The sequence below is a fragment of the Acromyrmex echinatior genome, chromosome 13 (genome assembly GCF_024713525.1).
Source record: "Acromyrmex echinatior isolate Ae372 chromosome 13, ASM2471352v2, whole genome shotgun sequence".
Lineage (NCBI taxonomy): Eukaryota > Metazoa > Arthropoda > Insecta > Hymenoptera > Formicidae > Acromyrmex > Acromyrmex echinatior.
In genome coordinates this window covers 8,004,853-8,026,964 of record NC_141864.1, presented here as the reverse complement: position 1 = coordinate 8,026,964, position 22,112 = coordinate 8,004,853, and the positions used below count along the sequence as shown (strand labels likewise).

The 22,112-nt window shown below is 37.8% G+C and overlaps 1 protein-coding gene across 2 annotated transcripts in view; it reads left to right on the top strand.

Annotated features, from left to right (window-relative positions):
* Window positions 1-22,112, top strand: part of LOC105148708 (zinc finger protein castor homolog 1) — a 101,287-nt gene that overhangs the window by 34,455 nt on the left and 44,720 nt on the right. For both annotated transcript variants that reach the window (XM_011060594.2, XM_011060593.2), the window contains exons 2-4: window positions 6,199-6,266; window positions 7,658-8,106; window positions 8,582-8,876. In XM_011060594.2, the coding sequence (XP_011058896.1) occupies window positions 6,236-6,266; window positions 7,658-8,106; window positions 8,582-8,876 (775 nt within the window). In that variant the 5' untranslated portion in view covers window positions 6,199-6,235. The remainder of the gene's footprint in view (window positions 1-6,198; window positions 6,267-7,657; window positions 8,107-8,581; window positions 8,877-22,112) is intronic.

The window sequence follows — 22,112 nt, the reverse complement described above, 5'->3', positions numbered from 1 at the left end:
TTCTAGAAATTTAAATGAGTAATAAGGTCCCATAATCTTTTGGATAGTTATGAGCAGATTTTTCACAAAATTATAATTGTTTAATCTATTTAATGTCAAATTGTTGTAACAATATGCAATTATATTATTATATTGCAATGTCGATTTGAATGTTTGGTGACATCAATGCGATACTACTGGATTTAAGGCTTGATATTTGGAAATGCAAGTGATTTGACGTAAGTCGCGCTGGTATATTATTCGGCGGCGACTGGGTTTCCGGTCGTTCGTCTCAGCATGAGATAGACGATTAATATACATTTTAAGCCGTCAGTGGCGAATTTGAATAATCTCCTGGTATTCCGCAGCAGGCATGGCACTCCAGAAGCCGCGAGGACCCCTCCAGCTCGCCGGAGCTTGGCAACGTTACGTTCGAGTGTTTGACGAACGAACGCGTTACGTCGCCGACTTTTTTGTTTCCTCCTTCTGGCATCGGCATCAGCGTCGAGCTATGTCGAGTGGTAGCCCACTCTCACGGATCCGAGCCGCTGTCTCGTACAATTTTATCCCGTCCCAACCCGTTCCGGCGTCATCTCATTCCATTTGATGCGTCTCATAGAAATTTAAAGATACGTGACTGATTAACCTTAAATCTTTTGTTCTTCTAATATATTTATATAAAATAAATTGCTAGAATTAAATCGAAATTTCGCGGAATAATATACATTAAAATTCTTTATTAAATAAGTAAAGAAACCAAATATCGGCGAAGCTAGATTTTTATATCTAATAATATTTTATGGTGAATTTTTAAATACATTTTTCAATTCTTCAAAATTACGCGCCAAATACAACCAATCCAAAGCACAGTCCTAAATTGAAGTTGGAATTCTTTTACACTGAAAAAATATCTAGTTGAAATTGGACGAGCTAGAAGATTTTAATTATCAATTAGAATTCTGGTCATCTCAACTAGAATTTAATAGATTTAACTAGAAAATTCTGATCGTCAATTTTCAATCAGAATTTCAATTAATCCAATCAAATATTTTTTTCATATTTTAACAATTTTTTTACTTTTGTAACGCAAATATACGACAGATATGCTTTTTTGGGAATTAAGAAGAAAAACAAAGTGTCTATAAAGTACGTTACAGAACTGTAATGACTGTAAGTATCTTAATTATCGTGAGATGATGTATTCCAGTTTTTTTCTCTTCGATCGTCGGTTTAAATTCACGAGTGTATTACCGATGCGTGACGTGTTTTCATTAGCAAGCGGTTTGCAAGCATTTTTCATAATTACGTGAAATGTTTCTCAATATGCATGATACCAGTCGCCGGGAGTTCACAAAGCAATTTGTCGAACGTTATTTCACAAAGTAATTCAACAGGCATTTAATATAAGCAAGTTTCCTCGCTACGTATTCTTCTAACACTTTTTACTCCAATTTGCTTACCGGCGACCGCACTCATCGCGCTAAAGAAAAGAAGACAATAGAAATCGAAGATTTCCCGGAATGATGCATCACCATCTTTAGTCTGTTTCGATCGATTTTTGGTAACTTCAGATCTGGCATCTCGAGTATTTAGGCCAACGTTCGGGAATTTTAAAAATCTGTCGATACCAACCTTTTCGTTGTGTGTGAGGTCGAGCGATGACGCACACGGTACAACAATAGAATTGGAAGGATAAGGAACTTTTCAACGAAAGGATGAAATTTTTGCTCGTAAATTTTAGTCTAAAATGAAATCTACTGACAAGCTCTTATCTATAACTCGTAAGACGGATTTCTCATTCGAGATCATCAGAAAGGATAGATAGGATAGAGCTCTGTTCAATTTAATTCTTAATACACATGATTTTCTGAGCATTTATTGCATACGAATCGTTCAGGTCCCGGGTTAATTTTATTAACTTTTACAAATATATAAAAATCATTAAGTAATTGTTACATATATGTATTTTAACATCTTCAGAAAATATTTGCAATGTATTAAAAAAAGAAAGAATAAAGATTATGGTATACAAAAAATGTAAACAGTGAGATGTAAGTAATAGATAAGCAAATCGATTTACTACTGTTTACATCATTGCTTTACATTTTACATTGTGATTGGCCAATTTGCTTACTGCTTACATGTTACTTATATTTTTTATGTCCTATAACCTTAAAGATATTATTTAGTTAAATGTTTCTGGTACATGAGTGTGAATTTTCCCTTTTAAATTTTGGCAAGAAAAAACAAATTATGAAAATCATTTTTACGATGAAAAGTTAAACATTATCCAATGTGTAACTCATGTGTTATTCATAAGAAAGTTCACTGTAGATTCTCGAAGGCTTTAATATATAAGTATTTTAATAATTATTTTCAAACTAAAATCCAGCTTAGATCGTTGAGGCTTTCATTATTCAGTATTCATTTTGTATTCACATTTGCGGTCTTAAAACACTGTAGCTGGTTTATAATCGGTTTTTATTTTATGATCATCTTAATTAATATCTTAAAATGTTAATGCTATCTAATTGATGTCGTGACATCTGAAGATTGTACTTAAAGTAGTCTTAAATATGAGACCCGATGAACACATTTGTTTATTTTAATAAGTTTTGAAAATAAATTTTTGCCCTTTCACTCCATCTTCTGACTGAAACTCCAGAAAGGTATGCTCATGTTCAATTTCAAAGAAAAGAAACGCTCAGGACACGAATGACCTAATCGTATTGATATACTAAGCCACTAAGGGTAATTCGCAACTCGCAACGGAGAAATCGTTAAATCTCTGACGAATGTATGCGGGGACAATAGGCCGAGCGGAGATAAAAGTTTTCTTTCGTTCATAGTTGATCGCGAGCACTGCGATTCGATGATTTCGGTGCACGTGTGCACATGTGTGTGCGTGCGTGCGTATAGCTTGCACGTACAGAGAGGGTGATAATGTATTCAAGGTCCGCCCCGTGTGCCGCATGGTGGGGTGAAACGGGGCGGCCCGCGCGCTATAGGTACTGTAACAGATGTTAATTATCCCTTCTGTATAGCCGGCGAAAAAAGGAGCTCGCGCTCCTTCCTCGCGGGCACTCGGACATATCGTCCGATCGTACACTGAACATCCCCGCTCGTTGCCGGGCCGCCAGCGCGTATATTCTCGCGGCTACGCCTAACGCGCTCGCGCCAATCGGAGGGCGCGCTCGACTTCGACCGACCCTACTTGCGATTATTCGCACAGATCTTTCTGCTTAAATCTGTAGATCCGTCGATGGGCCGATGTGCCGAGACGCAAGGTGGAAGTAACAATGGCTAGGAATATGTTGTGACGGAATTCTGTTGCATACTGGTAATTCGCCCATACCTACTTTCGTTCTATTGACGTTAAAACTGAAATAACAATTAGATGAGATAGGAATAAAATAGAAAAACATGAACTGCGTTCAGGGAAAAAAGCAGCTTTGTAACTGTTGTAAGATGTTTTAATGTAATTGGTTCTTACCCTTAGTTTTTCACTGGATCTAAATGTATAAACTAATCTTAAAGCAATGCTGTCTAAGATATGTAATTCTAGGCATTGACGTATCGATGTTTACATCTATTATCTTTTTTCTACTTCCATTAAAAAAAAAGAAGTCAGTAGGCATGAAAACATCGGTCTCAAGTCCGCAACTACAAATTACAGACAACACTGTAAAAGATCTTACAATCTTACAACAATTGCAAAGTTATCTCTTTTGCTGAACATAGCTACTGTTATGTCATTTTCTAATTTTTTATTTTATATACATGTTTCGGCTAATTTTTTAACCATTTTCAGTACATACTACGTTCGACGAGATATGAGATAGATACACATTCGGTGTACATTTTATTTATTGTGTGTTTATCAGAAATATTTCTCTCCGAGATGGACACTTTATAATTGAATGGATTTGTAGTAGATTTCTCGTTACCAGAGGATTAAAAAATTATATCCACATATATTCGTGCAATGATTATAATTTCTTGAGATTTAATCTTTATAAGACGAGGAAGTCATTATAATGCTGAAACAGTGTCATATTTTGAGACGAGGATACAATGAAAAATAATTAATTATAAATCTTATTTAAGAAAAATCTAGATTTTAAAAACAATTCTTTGTCTTCTAAAGATTAGAATTAAAAATTCAATTTTGCAAATACGGATACATATGTCTTTCGAGACGATTTTCTCATTGACATTGCAGAGCGTCAGTCGAGACGGTAGCAAGCTCGGGCTGATCTTTCGAGGACCGGTTGGTTACCGGTCTGAATAGCGGTCTGTCGTACGAGCAATGCGCAACACAATTTGCGCCTTGATCGAGGAGGCAATAGAAAGCCCTCGTACATCAACCGTGATCGGCACGACAGGTTGGAATTATGGCTCGTGTCGCCGATCCGCGCATCGATTTGACAATCCTGGGATGGTTTCTCTATTTAAAGATTAATTATTTACGACTCGGCTCATTAGCTCGTCGTGATCGGCGATTATCATTTGGAGACTGTGACTTCGCGACGTGTCTTATCGCGTAATCGCCAAGTTTAAATTTCGTTATCTTTCGTTGTACCGATGCATTTTAATGATTCGCGTTTAACCTTCAACTAGCAACGCGTCATTTAAATGAAGGCTAAAATTTTATATCATACGTTATATCTTCTATACAGTAATTAGTATTATGAGGTTAAAATTTTAGATAGGTTGTATCATCTGTGCAATTAGTATTATGAGAGTCTGCAAACTGTAGGTACAAAAACTTCGAACCTTTCTGTGGAGAAAATGATTTTGCTAAAGTATTTAAAAATTTAGATAATTTCGTTGGAACATCCAAATAATGATGTAGAAAACTCAAACATAATGACAGTGCTGCAAAAAATGTCGATTTTCTATACCAATTTGAACATTCTACATAATTATTTTAATTCCTACATAATTAATAAAATTTATTGTATCTAGCTAAATTTTTATATATTTTAACAAAGTCATTCTCTCCAGTCATTATACTCCGTAAACACTGTCACTTGCATTTTGTACTTTAAACAGGACGCTTCAGAATTTAGATATAATTTTTGTAACTATAGTTAAGGATTAAATAAGAAATTTCGTCATTGGGACAGCCATTCTTCCCACACGAGTCATGATTAAACGCGATATTAATAAAAGACATACCGCCGTGGTGAATACAGCTACCCATCGGCTACTCATCTCGCGACGGGTTTCCTGAAGGATGCGGTCCGACATCGCACTGGGGTCAAACCGCCAAAAAAGGCAAACGACCATACGTGTGCGATATAGACGATCGCGCAATGAACGGCAGCGGCGGGCATGCTAGCAGAAGCGGGTAAGAAGTCATTTTCCGACGGATTGAAATTCCATTCCGCCGTTTCTCATTGCGAGAGAACCAAACCCGAGAGCCGTAAGGCCATGAAATGACAGTTAGTGCGAGTATAACCCCTCCGAGATAAACCCTTTCGATTGGTCGGACGTTAATGTGCTTATCACGCCGCCTGCACGTCCTTTTATTGTTTCTCTCTCATTTCTCATTTTTCTTTCTTTCTCTTCGTCAGCCGTCTTCTCTCCTTCATGTTTTCTCTTCTGTCACACTCGTCTCTCTTTCTCTCTCTCTCTCTTTATCTTTCTTCTTCGGCGTACTGTTGCCGCCGTGCGACACGACAGCGTGTAATGGGCTTAAAGGTCTGCATTCCAATAACCGAGAAACGAATTGTCGTGCACTCGCGCGTTATCGCGCCAGCCCGGTCGGTCGCCCAAGACTAGCAGCGCGAGCGAGACCAGCACCAGCGCTCGTATATCACCGTAGCTTTTGTTACGGCGACGTGCCTTTGTTTTCGCCTCGTTTTCGCGATTCCTTTACATTGCTCCCTCCTTGAGTCTAGTACAGATTCGAAAACATCGTCGGTGAATGTATTGTCGAGACTCAGAACAAGTCGTCGACTTCATTCGCGACTAAATTGATCGCGCATTTTGCGGCCGGGAATTACCTCGTAATGAATCGAAATTGATTCTCAGTGATTCTTCATTCTCATGATTCCCTTTTGTCCAAAGGTAGTATAATATCTGTACGCATCAGAAAGCAGTACCACTCCTCGCAGATCATTCTCACATGTCAGAGCAGAACACGTGAGAAGCAGATCCTCACATTAGGCTGACCGGAATTCGAATTGAATATTATTTTGCATTTTGTTTCAGGATGCGGTGAGAAGCCGGCTGGTTCGCGAGGTTCGAGATGTCCGCCGTAACCAGCCCATATGGCCCCGGTAAAATATAATACTTGCATTCTCGAGCCAATTAGATGCTAGATTCGTTTTACGCGAAATATATTAGTAGCCCGTTGATAAAAGTTGTTATCTCCACTTGACATTTTTTTTGCAATAGCGAAAAATTTGTATAATTTTTCTCATTCAAACTATCAACATTTTTTTTAATTAAAAAAAATTTTTAGTTTTAGTTAATAACGTGTATAATATGGTATGAAAAGTACAATTTCTATTTATTAAAGTGCTTGACTGGTTTTGCAGCTGAAGGAAAGATTTCATTTAATTTTGACAAAATGTTTATTATTTTTATCAAATATGATTGTAACTGACTGCACTTGCTAGAGATTAGTAAGAATTAATATACCTTCTTTTATAAGTAGATTTACTTTTTTTCCCTCGATTTTATAGAGTTTATAATTGTTTCATCACATTTTTAAAACGTTCAATTCGTAACCAAGGAGCTAAGGGAATCAAATATCCCATTCTTAAAATTTTTGTATATAGCAATTTTTATATATCGGCTACTCATATAATAATATATTTCTTATATTTATTACAAGGTGCTTTAAAAAGTCATCAAAGCATTAATATTTTAAGCAACAATTGCACGAATGTATCTTTCTTATATGGATTCGTTCTACGTGAAATACATTATAATAGTAATAAATTTATCTTTTTATCATGAAATACTTAAAAATTATTAAAGGATTAGAAATTTTAATAACTTTAATAATAATAATCTAGACAACAGTCGCGAATGTATTTTCCTCATTTGGAATATTGAGCTCGGGTTGCTCGGGAGAGAATCTGTTACTATGTTATTATTGTCATAACCAACTATTTTCTGCATTTGCACTAAGAAATAATTCTACATGAATCACAGACCGATCATTTGCGACTCTAACAAGTAAAAATAACTTAAATTCCGTATGTGAATCGCGGTATCAATTTTATGGAACTATCGTTTATATGTCGCACCATCGATGTTCCGAGAAGAATCGTGCGCTTAGAGTCCGAGTTCGCGAGATTGTAATTGACGCTAAAAGTTGATATCTATTAACTCCGATATGAGAAACGAAGCGAGAAACGCGCGGCATCGCCTTGAAACGCCGAGGCATTCGTTATGCAAAATTAGTGACTATTGTCGCCTCTACCTTCGTAATGTAAGTACCGAAATACATTGCTTATTCAGATTGTCTTTATTCTCATCTGATGTACCGGAGTTTATTTGAGAGACTAACGGATGTAAAAATGAGGCGAAAAACAGATTGAGATCAGACTAGCTTGGTTCTTGCGCACATGCCATTAGCATCGGTTGAGAAATGGAACGATAGGATTATAGCGGCTTATCCAAACAAGACAGCGATCGAGTAAATTTCATCTTTCATCAGCGGAGATGCTTTCCGACTCGGTCTACAATTACGCGACGACTCGACGGGGCGCCGCCGATCAGGACAGCGACTCCCAGTACGAGACCCAAGCCCAGTTGCAGATCACCAGCAGCATCCAGAGCAAACCGCGGAACAAGCGGAAAAACTTCAAGCCCATAAGCAGCCGGATGGCGGAGATATCCGACGAATCCGAGAGAGACGACGATGAACCGGAGGTCGTTGAGGAGAGTTCCAGCGAGATCCTCGAGTACGAGAGGAAAACGATGTTGTTGCCAGCCGACGAGAGATCGAAGCAGAGACTAAACAACAACGAGACCAGTCCAATGGACCTCTCGGTCACTACGAGACCGCCGTCCTCCGAGGCCGACGACGATAGCGCGGACTCTCTCAGGCATAAGTTTATCCTCGAGCAGCTGAGGTCGCAGAAGTTTTACTCCCCCGGTACAGAAGTAAGTTGCGATCACTGATCCTTGCTTTCTGATTTCATTTATTTAAGCATATTAGTTGGTTGTACATTATTAGCTAAAATTAACTAAAAAATCAGATAAAAAAATCAATATCATCTAAAAAAATTTTGTCATAAATATGTCCTGAAATCAACTGCAAGGAACAAAACAAATAATTTGGCTTATAATGGTTTATGCAGCGCAATAAAGATATTCTGTTATAGTTTTAAGTAAATAACTTTTAAATGAGTAAATGAACACAAATGAACGTTTGCATAAATATTTAGTAGAGTTTTATTAGTACATAAAAAAAATTTGATTTAATTTGTAATGCTTTCTCATCAAATTCGCAAATACCATGTATTACAAAATACAATTTTACACAAATATTAGATATAATAATAACAATTTACGAAATTTTTATATGTATTTTTGATTACATCCTTAACACAAGATGTTTGTTCTCGAATGTATCCAGGCGAGAAGCCCAAACTCCGATTCATCGGATAGAAGCGGGAGCGGCGTCTTGGATGCGGAATCATCTCGCTTGGACGATCAGGATATCCAATTCGAAGATGAACGGGGCAACGATGTCGATGGCGAAGTCGAGATCGAAGAGCGGAAGCCCTTCGAGGGCATGAGGGAGTACGCAGAGTCAACGATGCAAGAACTTTTGGCAATCTATGGGTTGGCGGGAGGCGAACTGGCGAAATCGGTCAGCAGGCAACTGCCGCCCACGTTCCTCAACCCGAACGTTGGCCACCAAACTCAAGGTAAATGACCTCCAGAATTCAGCGATTTATATTCGATCGAATAAAGTGATCCATAAAATCTCAATGCATAAAGTATAATGCACCAATTTTTAAACATTTTGCAAGGATTATTTTAAACACCATAATATTATTACTCTGATTAATATTAGTATTATGATTCTGGATGTTTATTAAAATCATTATCGAATAGCATTGTTAAAATTGATCTGACGAAATTGTTAGATGGATCAGAATGCATGAATTGGCAAATTCGAGATTGCTGTAGGATTGATCATTGACCGTAACTGGTCGACATTCGCGATCGAGTTTGGCCGGGTATTAATTCCGTGCCTCACTTACCGCCAGAGTTCGACGAAATTCCAAACGCTGTTATCGCGTTTTTGATAATTATTATTATTATCAAACTGTTGCTCCTTATTAAGGTATGAAAAAAATATAAATTAGTATATCTGTGAACATTTATGATAACAATTATAATATCGGATATGATTCCTCAAAAAGACATCAATTATGGAGCTCTATTTTTATTTAAAAAAAGTAGCGCATCTTTTGCTTTTATCTGAACCATGCCGACAATCAATTTCTTATTGCTTTCTCTCCACGTTTTTCTATTAGCTAATTTCGATCTCCATTTCTCTAATTGGTCTATTGTCGAATAAGCGTTTAGTAATTCTTTAATATAATATAGTTATTAGGTCAAACATGGCAGTCAGACATGGCATTTACGCTACTCTTATAAATATAGAGCTCTAATAGGCAACACTGCTTCTCAGTTAATAGACTAAATTACATTGAATTTACTTCGAAGAAAAAAAAACGAAATGGCGACAAACACATGGGCGTATATTCTTCCGGCGATTTGTCGGGAATCCGCTGATCGCGCCGCGTTGGTAGCCGCGATCATCGTTCGATACAACGTGAATTAGAAGCCTTTGCCGAACAGTGGCGGTTACGTCAGCCAGAATCGCGATAAACGAATGCACTTCTCGCGATATGTGTTCTCGCATGAGAATGGGGGAGCTCGTATGAAGAGCCAGCGGCTTTCGGCCGGGACTGTACGTGCACCAGAACAGAATGTGGCACTTACATATTGCCGGTGCATCGCATATGTGCGCACGTGAATATGTGATGGCTCTCGCAAGATGGCCGACTTATAACTCATAAAGTCGGTCGGTCCCGACTGTGCGCTAAGCATCGACCGCCGACCCGCGATCGATGGATGCCTTCGAGATCAGCCAGCGTCATCGTTTCCCGTTGCACGCGGCGACCAGCGTGGGTTGACGCTCTCGAGAATTCCCTGCGGTCCAGAATTCTCAAGTCCGTTTTAACTCATGTGTTCTTTCTCTCTCTGTTTCACACACGCACGCGTGCGTACACACACACACACACACACACACACACACACACACACACACACATTATTTGCTTAACGAAAATAGTTTTCGATATGCGTATCCCGGAACTTTGATTATAATATAAATGAAGAATGGAATGCTGACATATAGAATATTATTAAAACCACAATTTAATTTATTCATTTTGATCCAGTGATTTTTTTTGACGATAGCTGTAACAATGAATATATGATTCTTAATAAGAATAATCTAATACTACATAGAAATTTCCAAACAAATTTGAAATGATTTTATGGAAATAATGTAAAATTTGTTACAATCTTATTTTTACGAACAAAGGCCGAGGTGAAGAGTTTCCACTCGTTTCTCACCGTCGCGTCCTCCAACTGGTCGCCACCTACGTGCAGGTGACGAGGAACAAAAGCCGAGATATTTTACGATACTACGTATCGTCGCGATTGATACAAAAAAACTTTGCGTAATTTATCATTTAAAAGATCTTTAAGTATCATCTTAACAGTGACGCATTAGACAAAAAAGGGAAGGACAGTTCTTAGAAGAACCTCATTTGAACCTCACCTTGACGATCTGACAAACAAATATGTTGCGTATTTGTTTCTCTGAGAGTACACTGCCATATCATATCGCGTTTATTCTGATGAAATAAAATACTCTACAAGAGCATATTAACGTCTAGGAACACCCATGACACGATTATATTAATCACATCGCTTCTCTTTTCTTCATACTAGTTCGACTTATGCTCATTCGGAAAGAATGATTTTGCTGAAGTATTTAAAGATTTATATAGATCTGAATTTCTATATTAATTTAATTACAGCTAGTTGCTAGAATATCTTGAACTTTTTGTAGGATTGTTCGTCACACTTAATCCTTACAGAAATTTAACAATACTGGAAATATTTATTTTGAATATTAAAAGCACTGAGCAATAACCCTTTTAATACTCATATAAGCAATTAATCACTTCCTTCTAGTATTAAATTTTTGTAAGGAGAATTTCTTACGTAATTATTTTGATGATCCAACGAAATTATTTTCAGATCTGTATCTAAATTTTTAGATACTTTATTAAAATCATTCTTTTTGTGCATAACCTATATCCTATGTTTTCAAACTTTTGTTATGATCTGTTGGATCTATCAAATATTAGATTAATTTTCTGTCAGACTCTCCATTCGGTTAATCGCTCCATTTCATGGCGCCGCGATATTAATGTGATACAACAAGGGCACAGAAAGGTGTGTATCAGTGTCGTACAATCGCCATGCTGAGCAAGCGAGGGAGCAATAATCTGGCGCGAAGAAAAGCAGAAAACTCACCTATATGCGCCGAGTGGAAGAGAGAGATGGGGTACTTCAGTAGGATCGAAGGGTGGGGTCCGATGAGAGGTGAAGAGGGAGGATACCGCGATGCCTCCGTGAACCCATTAATCATTCCACCCGGATAAAAGGTAGTAAGGATGAAGAGAGAAGACGGACAGTCGGACGGACAACGGGCAGGCACGCAGCAGACGTTGGAAGGAGCAGATAGAAAGAGGGAGAAGGAGGATTCCTTTCCTCTTTCTCCGTTCACTTCCTCTCTCGCGAGCGTGAGCGCGAGCACGCAGGATCATTTTTTATTTTTGTCCTTTTCGAAATTCGTTGGACGCCTCGCCATTGTCAGGGCCCGCGGAGACTCTCGAGACAGGGCCTCCTCCCCGGGCGTCGTTCCGTCGCACGGGGCCAGATTCATTAACTGATAGCACATGATTCCTCCCCGGCTCGATTACGTTTTTTAACGATATCCGTCCGCAGCGCTGAGTCGGAAGAATGATCATCGAATCCCACCCGTCGGGCGAGAAAATCCGTTCCATGTTCGAAATCGGCTTGGACCGACCGATCGACGGGGCCATCTCTTTCTCTCCACATATAGATAGTCGTTCAATTTAGCGAGGCTTTAAAAAGTAATCGACGTTATAGCGGATGATTATCTACTTGAAAAGACACACACGTCTCCTAAGAAAAAAGAAAAAGAATTTTAGAGTCCGAAACTCTCCAGTTGTTTCTAAATCTTTATCTCACGTTACAAATCTCTTTAAAAAAAGAATTCTTGACGAAAAGATTCCGTTTCGAAAAGTAAACCTTCTTTTAGTCTGAGAAGAAGGATTGGCCGCTGCGAACCCTTCGTTAAGAAACACCGGATTCAAAAAGCTAGCTAACTCGACTGCTATTCAACGAATCTATCGTATCTACTAGCCAGGTTTAATTCGAGACGTTGGTAGGAATGGAACAGCGAATTGTATTAAAGAGAGGTGAGCGGCGGGGGGATCTGGATCAGCCTGGTTACGAGCTTTTATGTACCTCGCTCTGGTACGTATATATGAGTTAGGTATGATGGTCCCCGAGGACGAATCATTGCGAGATCGAAATCGGAGCTTCCTCCTTGAATACGGACAAAGAGTCCCCTTCTTGATAGACGAGAGGCATTAAGGATCTCTAGTTGAATTCAGTCATTGAATCGAGAATTTGTGATGTATTTCAATGAAATTTATGCAAGTAGAAAACGGGAAAAGAGTAAGAAAAGGAAAATAGTACCAGAAAAACAGGTTACATTAGCTGTTACTTTCGACTTTTATTCTTATTCTTAGGCTTTCTAAATGATTTATGCTACGGATGGCAATGTTTTTCACAATTTCCTGTTTTATCAGATATTCACGATAATGCGCAAAATGTATATCTCGCATTTGGCGGACAATATTTTCTGCTAAGCAGATTGGAAGAAGAAGAAGAAGAAGGTACAGGGAAAGATCGACGAATCTCTCTTCAGAGACGTTGATCGTCGCTGAATTCCCTCGGTGCGACGAGATCGTGAAACGTTTTATGAAAGCTTTTATGAAAGGCTTTACGAGCCACGGACCGAACTGGGGCCCCGAGTTCGCTTCTGCTACACACGTGCTGTCACGGCGATGAGCCCCCCTGAAACCCCGCGGGGCCCTATTCTCGTCCTCCACCTCTCTTTATCTTTCCCTCTTTTACGCGGCTCCGCAACGAGTCGCATTTTCTCTATCGATCCTTGAAAGTGCCTCGTTTTTCATCATCATCATATCCGTCGTCAATACCTCGTCTCTCCCTTTCGATCACATCCTTTTCTCTTTTCTCGTTTTCTTTTTTTTTCTCGCATTCTTCTCGTTCATTCTCGGATATATTTCATAGCCAGTATTTTCCTCGGCTGAAATTTTTTCGTGACGTCAAAGAGTAAAGCTTAGATTAACGTTCTGCGAGAGCACTGGAATGTCGATGTTATTTACATAAGAAAACGAGCGAATCGGTTGATTTGAATTTTTATCTTTCCTACGATTAATTTCCTAAAAAACTCGAATTTTTCTACTGTCATTTATACAACTATTTTGTCCGTGTGACGTTGATGTCCGCTTCCGGGTCAATTGGATCTTCTCAGCTTTTTTGTTCTCCAATTAAGTTCTGAGTCAGAGAGCGGTGGCAAGAGGGGGACGTTCTATTGATGTTGGACACGGTACAGTCCTTGCAGTAGCCTGCGTTTGCGACGATTCTATGTATCTCTCGAACTTTTGTCTTTTTTTTTGCAACGATTGGCATCATCGCAATTGGAATCATTAACGAGCTTGTCTGCGTCATGAATCGATTATTTGCGAAGATTCAGAATTTTTCTCCGTGATTATAAATTGACGTATCGATGAACTTTAACACGGAGGCATCGACGAGTAGGAAAGCATAGAACGGTAATCAAGTTAAACCGCCGATTATGAGCAGTTATTATCCGCGAGGCTGGATGTTTTTACGAAATCATCTCGGATCATTGCCGACAAAGTGTTATTGTGATACAGGATATTTTTGTAATTAGTTTAAAACAGTCTGTATTCAAAAAATAAAAAGACTGATTAAAAATTGAAGAGATTTTTTTTTATAAAAATAAAACATGTTTAGAGAAAATTAAATGTAAAAAATTCATCTTCAAATTGTTCATTATATAAATATAATTTCTTTCCGGACATATGTATATAATAGATACAAGGACAAAAATTTAGGTTTTAATTAATATTTCGAGGATCCATTAAAATAAATGGACTTGTTTGATTCATGGAAATTTTATATTTACTGTCTGTTTATCCCATAATACTTTACATTAATCCTGTTTTATGACAATAATAATAAAAGTGAAGAAGGAAATATATTAGGTGTTGGAATTAATTCGTAGCGTTTTACAAGTGATGGGAAGTACTTTCATTAATGTATTTTTTAATGCTCATGTGAAATAAATAACATTCTTTCATTAAAAAACGCTACGAATTAATTCCAACACCTAATAATTTAAATAACAAATCAATAATTCGTTCACTTCTTATTTAAAAAATTTTACAAAATACTTTTAACAAAAATATTTTTTATAAATATTAAACTTATATTTTCCTCTTACATTTAAATTATAAATAGAATTATTATTCCAACACCTAACTTTAATCATCGTTGACTTTTATTCTTACTTAGTTGATTTATTCATATGACGGTCTTATTTCTCACTTATCATTGCTTATATTTTCTATTTTTTTGCTTGATTTTTATTGGAACAAAATTGTTCACGTTACTGACAAAGAACGATTTGGCGTCATAATCCAGGTTAAAAAAAAATGAATGTTCATTCCTATTAATGTAAATTAACATTTTTATTTAACCTTGATTTAACTTATTTTTTATCTTTTTCTAGTTCTAAGAATTAGAAAAGGAAAAAGAATAAATGAAACCGAGGTTCAAATTAATCTACACTAATAGAAGTGAGTATTATTTGATTTTTATGAGAAATCTTTTAATTGAAAATGTGAATTTGCTATTTTATTCTTTGATAGAACTAACACCAAGATCAAACAGAAAAATCAAACTAGGATATTATACATCTTCTGTGAAATCCTTTCCCATTCTCATTCATTCTCCGCGAGCGTTCTCTTGCTTATTCTTTTTCCTTTACTCCTTGCGGCATCTTGTTTATTTTGCCCGTCAGTTCGCTGACATTTGGACATTCGTTTAAATTTAGAATTCAATAGGTTCCTTTTACCGACCATACTTTCGTGCCTTAACGGATTCCCCGCTCGCCGAAGATTATTTGTTTAATTCCAGCTCTACGTCGATCTCTCGCCGTTTCCCGTGTTTCTCGTCCTTGTCCAACGACTGTCAACCCGGAACTCGCTTCTTCTTCTTATGCTATTGCTGTTTAACGCGTAACTATCTCGAGTGCGTTCCTCTTTCTTTCTTATAGACACTCCGAACAAACCGACGACAAACACCATACAATATTACGCTTTTCAACGGTATCTTAATCATTCTCTTATCGATGGTCTTTAATAAATAAATTATCTAACGTTTCACTCTTCCAAATATAAATATGGAATTATAAAATGATATACTATTTAAAGATAGATATGTAACGTAGCAAAAAAAATGAACAAAAATTTATAGTATATATATGTAGCTTACTAAATTTTACATTTTAATTTAATTTTAAATTAAAAGAGAGACAGAATGCATATCAAATGACGGAAATATTAAATATATGTGCTCCAAATAACCTGTGTTATAATTAATGATATTTAATGAATTGTAATATTTATTACACATTGAAAAAAAATTGGTTCAATTAGTCTAAAATATATCTTATAATAACTTATAATAATTTATAGATTATATTATAAATTATTTGATGAAATATGAACGATCCATAGTTTTGATCCATATTTGATCCATAATGATCTATAATTTTGATTAAAATAATTAGATAAACTTGGCATATATTCTAGTTATTTGAATCAGACGCATTTGGTTGCATGAATTCTGGTAATAACATAACTTTTATTGAAATATCAAATTCTTTAATTATAATCAGAAATTCTATTACTTTCATCAAAATTTACTTAATTTTGTTAATTTTATTACGCCTATTGCTTTCGTGTAGGTAATTGAAAATTGTGCTACTCGATAAAATTTTCGCGACATTTTTAGCATAAATAGCGGTAAGTGCTTTTAGTTACGTCCTCTTTTTTCGAAATGTTGCTTTCCTCGACAGTATGACCCGGCGCGAAGAATATCGTGATGTAAGTGCAGCGATCGCTTTATTACTTTATTTCTCTGTGCACGCCATACCGAGGTGCGACTTTTACGGCCATCTCTTTGTGCCATTCTCGCCGGCGCAACGCCGGCGACAAGTAGTTCTCGTCGAATCAATGGATTGGGATCCAGCAAGACACTTCGTCATCTCACCACATCCACGATAATTTCATTTTTACGAGTACCGGTTTCGCGCACGCATATTCCCGAGATTAGTCTCCGTTATACTCAAACTTCAGAGAAACTCTGTATTTGTGAAAATTCACTTTCCTCTTATAAATCCGTGATTTTTAGTATTTTTTACTCAATTTAAGCATCTTTATTTAAACAAAAATATTTAATTACTCTCATTTCTATGATATTTAATATAATTAATCCTGGAGCTGATGTGGATCTGTTAATTCCATTCAATTATATTCTTTATGCAAATTTAAATTGTTATTAAAATACTTTGTATTCACATGTACACATGTTTTTTATACGAGTTATGTCATTTTCTTTGAAATTAATTAGTGTCTTTTAGTCAACATAAATTAAATGGATCTCGCAGACTTAGCGTCAGTAACTGTGTTATAGATTTTGACGTCAGTTCGGGAGGATTAATGTGATTAGTCATCGTTAAAAAATTTACATATTTTAATTTTAAAGAACATATTTGGCATTTTAATTTTTGAGACCCAAATTACAGTCATTTATTTTAATATTATATGCACGCGAGTCATTTTTTCTTTAAATTTTTCCGAAATTATCGATTGTATGTCAAAATTATTATTTCAAAGACGACTAAAAAAGGATTCTTGTTTTGCCCCTTTATTCGCGACACTTCTTTGCTCTCCTCACTCGCGGTGTCAATAATCGAATGAAAAGGGCGACTTTCCATTAGTATTTCCACGGAGACTCTGTGAGCTTGATTAATTTTTCAAACACTCCCATCTCTCAGTTTCGTCGATGCGTGCGTTAAGATAGGGAAAGCCAGAGAAAAAAAAGGAAAGGAGAGAGAAAGAGAAGGCTGCATCGTAGTCGAGAAGGCCCATTAGGCCTCACGGGCGCTGAGACCTCGTGGGCCCCTTGTCAGTCTCCGAAAACCAGAAAGTCAGCTTGTCAAATTAATCACGGATGACCAATCCATCAGAAGGCATTCCTAGCCGAGGAGGATCTCCTTCGTCGTTGCTGTTGTCGTCATCGTCTTCGTCGTGGCTGTCGTCTTCTTCCTTTTCACAACCAAGGTGGCGTTGCCCTCTTCGCTTCTCCGATTGGTTTCACGAACTCTGAAATTGATTTTGTCACAATTAAAAATACTTATTAATTATCTCTGACCGTAAGTATTAAGTACATTTGCAATTACACGAGTTCAATTTGATCTTAATTATCCACGCAACAATCCAGATTGGACGAATCGTGAACGAGATGAAAGAAAGCGGAGGTAAAGTACATTTGTCTGTGAGAAATCCGTGACGGGAATGCTCGAGGACACGAGAGGGCGTCGATGATCCTTCGTACCCTTTGCGTTGGATGTTTCTTTGATTTCAGAGCTTGATCTTGAGAGGAGTTCTGCTCGTGAAAAGACTGTGACGAACAAACGAGAAAATAAGAGCAGATTATCTCGTGGGAGTACAGATACCCAAAAACACATGGCTGGTACAGTCCAAGAAAGAAATGCCATCAGCCTTGCATTTCACATTTATTCTAACATGCATTCTTGACAACGTATCTCTTTTTCTTCTATCAGCTTTTTTGTTTCTCCGTCAATCAATTCGCTCATCACTGATATTTGTTTGGCAGTCGTGCAAAAGTTCGTCGTGTCTCTGCCAAGTATTTATTACAGCCAATTGCCAAATTAACGGCCTACAAGTCGACTTTAGAATCGATCGCTGCGACGAACGAATTGGAGATCGTTTATATTTAAATCAATGCCTCCCCGTTTAACATAGTTATTCTCTTAATAACCTCGAATCGTCGACTGTTTCTATCTATTTCAATTTGAATATTTTCCATTGCTTAAATCTCTTTAAATCTAAAATAAAATAGTATACAGATTTCAACTTTTTATATCCTTTTTATAATACGTAATTAATAATAAGACAAGGTGAAATATAAAAAAATTTTTTTCACAATGGGCACAAACAAATATGTATACGTAGCGAGCGAAATATTGCCGACTCTTACGAAAAGTTTAGAGAGAAATCGCATTGCTCCAGGGCGACTCTGTCAAATAAAGGGTTAAGGGCCATGCCGAATCTCAGGAGCCTTTTATCCGAGCCCGATGCATTGGATGATGCAGGCGAGAGAAAAGATCCGCGAAAACCAGTTTGTCCAACCTAATAGTGCCTATGGCATTGGCGATCTTAATGAACTACTTCTTCCTCTCTCTCTCTTTCTCTCTCTCTCTCTCTCTCTCTCTCTCTCTCTCTCTCTCTCTCAAATTTTGTATTTAAGCGCTTGAGGGAACTTGGCTTAATTCATGACGCTTTCTCTCTCCTCTTTCTCTTCCCCTCTTTCTCTCTCTCTTTTTATCATCTTTTATTTAGCTTCTTTTTTTTCTTAGTTAATTTCAAAGATTGTAGATTTTTCGCGCGGGATTATTACATTCCCTCGCTAAATATATCAGAAAAGATCTAGGCGCGCGAGTCGCGAAAGGTCGGAAGTGAGAAACCATTAAAGACCATGCCGGTTAAATATGACGGACGTAGCGCCAATTACGTGCGACGTGTCCTACTTTACGTTGATGACAAGAAGGAACGTTACGATCTTTATATTCAACAAGAATCTTCCTCATGTGTAAATACAGCAAAATGAAGAATGTCAATGGAGCATTTTTAAACTTGTGTAACTTTATAAAAACATCTCTCGTGGGGAATTTCTAATGTGCGTAATATAGAGAGACGAGAGACAAGAAAATAGTTTACAGAAGGCGTTATGATCATCTAATCTTAATATTTAAATTCTGCTGCGGAATGAGGCTCCACGGCATCAGTCAGAAAACGAGGTTTCGCGATCGAGAAGGCGATGAAGATGGAATTTATGAAGAACAAGAGAGAGAAAGAGAATGAGAAGGAGAGAATGGCAGCACATAACCGATTCTCGAACTCATAAATTTTAAATTATGTCAAGCAAAAAGAAAGGACGCGCGATGGGACCCGACCTCGGATAAAATAAGAGGAACGCGTGGAGTACCTACTCCTTTCTCCCCGCTGTGGCCCTCAGTTGCTCTAGAAAAAGACAGAGAGAGAGAGACAAACTTATCGATCTGTAAATGCGAATAAAAATGAGAAATTATTTTCATATGATATAAGTGGAATTATTCTTTATACTTTTATTTATCTTATGTCCTTCCAACGTTTTTGAAGTACAATGTCGAGAAATATTGAAGTTAATATGACGAAACGTAAAAATAAAATCCGTTATTCTTTTTTTGTCTCTCTTAAAGATGCACGTAATCAAGCAGCAAAGCAGCAATGCATCACGATACCATCAGGCTACAGCGATTAATTCTGGCTGATTTGCATATGTGTTGGACAATCAGAGAAGGTATTTCCTTCTCGTCTCATCCGTCCAAACGAGAGAGAAAATCGTAAACTCGGAGCACGAGCAAAAACGGCGAGACTAAAGGCCACTGTCAGGGAATTATTAGGGTTTCTACATCGTAAGGCCCCGCTGGCAGCACAGACGGTCGGCAATGGTGGGGAGAAGAGTGGGGAGAAGGCTCATTGCCTCGACACGTTTTCCATACGCGAAATCGCTTTATGGGGGTCGCTACAAAATTTCAGAGGGTCCCATTACCGCGCGTCGGGAGGGGCCCCATCGAGTCGAATTTCCGGCATTAATTCGACATTATGCGATATTCAAATCTGTGCCGTGGAATTTTTTCAGTCTAACGAGATTCCGCTCCCCCTCCGCTTCCCCTCTTGAGCCCCAACCTCTTGTTCCCTTGTCGATGCGCGGAGTTTCGAGCTCGCTCCATTATAGAAAATTGCGGAATGTGCTGGAGTGTCATTTTCTTTTTATTGTCATGATAATTCTCTATTGACCGTTCGAAAATGTGCGCGACAAAGCGCACGTCTGCGCATATCGATTGGGACAATTATATTTGATATATATGTATATTATTACAGTCAATTTTTTTCAATCTTATTTTTTTACAGCGTAGATTGCATTCGATATTCATTAAAAGGACTCTACACTAATTAAATAGAAAATTACGTCCCAGTGAAATGAATTAGTTTTTATATATAATATAGCTTATTATATACGAAAACTATAATATCTCTATGACATGTTTTGTTTATCACATTATTCGCAAAACTAACAAACAGTAACGTTACACAATGTTATAATTTTATACTCTGTTATGTACACTATGTGTTATATTACATTTATATTGTTGAGTGGGAAATTATAATATTGATATCATGTTATTTTTAGTTTGTGTTCTGCGAGAAACGCGGTAAATAAAAGATATCATAGACTAAGCAATTAATAGTTTTTGAACTATGGTGTATCAAAGGTTCTCTGTGAGCACAATTTTTATCCCTTTGATACACTACAGCTCAAACTCAATTATTAAGCCATAATCATTTCGTTGTGAACTATATATGCGAAAATTGACTTATTTTACCGATACCTAATTTTCTAATATAATTAATGAAGAATCCTTTAGAATTCCACGTTTAACTACAATAGTTCAATGCAAAAGGTTGATTCAAATCTTAATTATTAGACCTGAGTTGAATTTTCACTATAAATACCTCCATGTATGTTTGTTTCTCACGTATGGAGAATTATCTCATTGCACTCTTCGTCGAATCAGGCGCGAATGAACAGCGATCGGACGACAGAGGCTGACCGCGCGCGTAAGGACCGCCGAGTAGCGCGCGCGGCGTTCCTTTGTTCGCGGCCAGTTTCATTTTTCGAGTATGGAGGATAATTAATCTTGGGTGGGCATAAAAGGGTTTTCGGGTTCGGCCACGAGAAAAAATGAGCGCAGCTCTTCGGCCGCGACCAGTTGTTCCCTGGCCCTTTTTTCTTCCTCCCCTTCTCGCGTCCCTCCTCCCTCAGACCCCACACTCCCCTCAGGTAGAGTCTCCTGCCCCCGCGCTTATTCCCCCTTTCCTTTCCATCTTAACATTTCATCTTTCTTTCTCCTTGATCTCTTTTTCCATCCCTCACTCTTTTCTCTCTCATTTATCCACTTAGTTGCCTCCCACACGTAGCACCGCGGGATCCTAAAACCATCTTGTCTCCGATACTCGATGTCCAACCGCCCTCTCCTTCCTTTTTTTCCGAAATTTGAGTCAATAAAAAATCGTTTGGAACAAAGAAACGAACAGCCGCCAATTTCTCACCGGATAATGCCTCGGCCCATCGGTCCCAGGGAGAAGGCTAATCACGACTGGGCATCTCGACTTCTGTTAGGTGTTAAAAATGGACCCCGCGGGGCTCTGCGTTCTTTATCTCGCGGCTATGTAGATCCCCCAATCTCGTTCCCGAGATGTTAAATATTAAAATTTGGAAACGTTACACCCGGTTGCGCCCATATGAGATTCCCGCTTTCAAGCAGAAGCGAAGGCAGTCGCGATAAAATATCGGAACGACGCGCATCAATTTCCGTTCGTGTTACGAGGTGGTTCGTGATAAATCTGAAAATATCTACCCGTTTCGCCGCCTCAAGTATTCCCCGAAAGTTGATTCGTCGAATTTGTTAATTCTTCTTCTTTTTGCTTTTGCACGTATATCCGTTTGATTCCTTC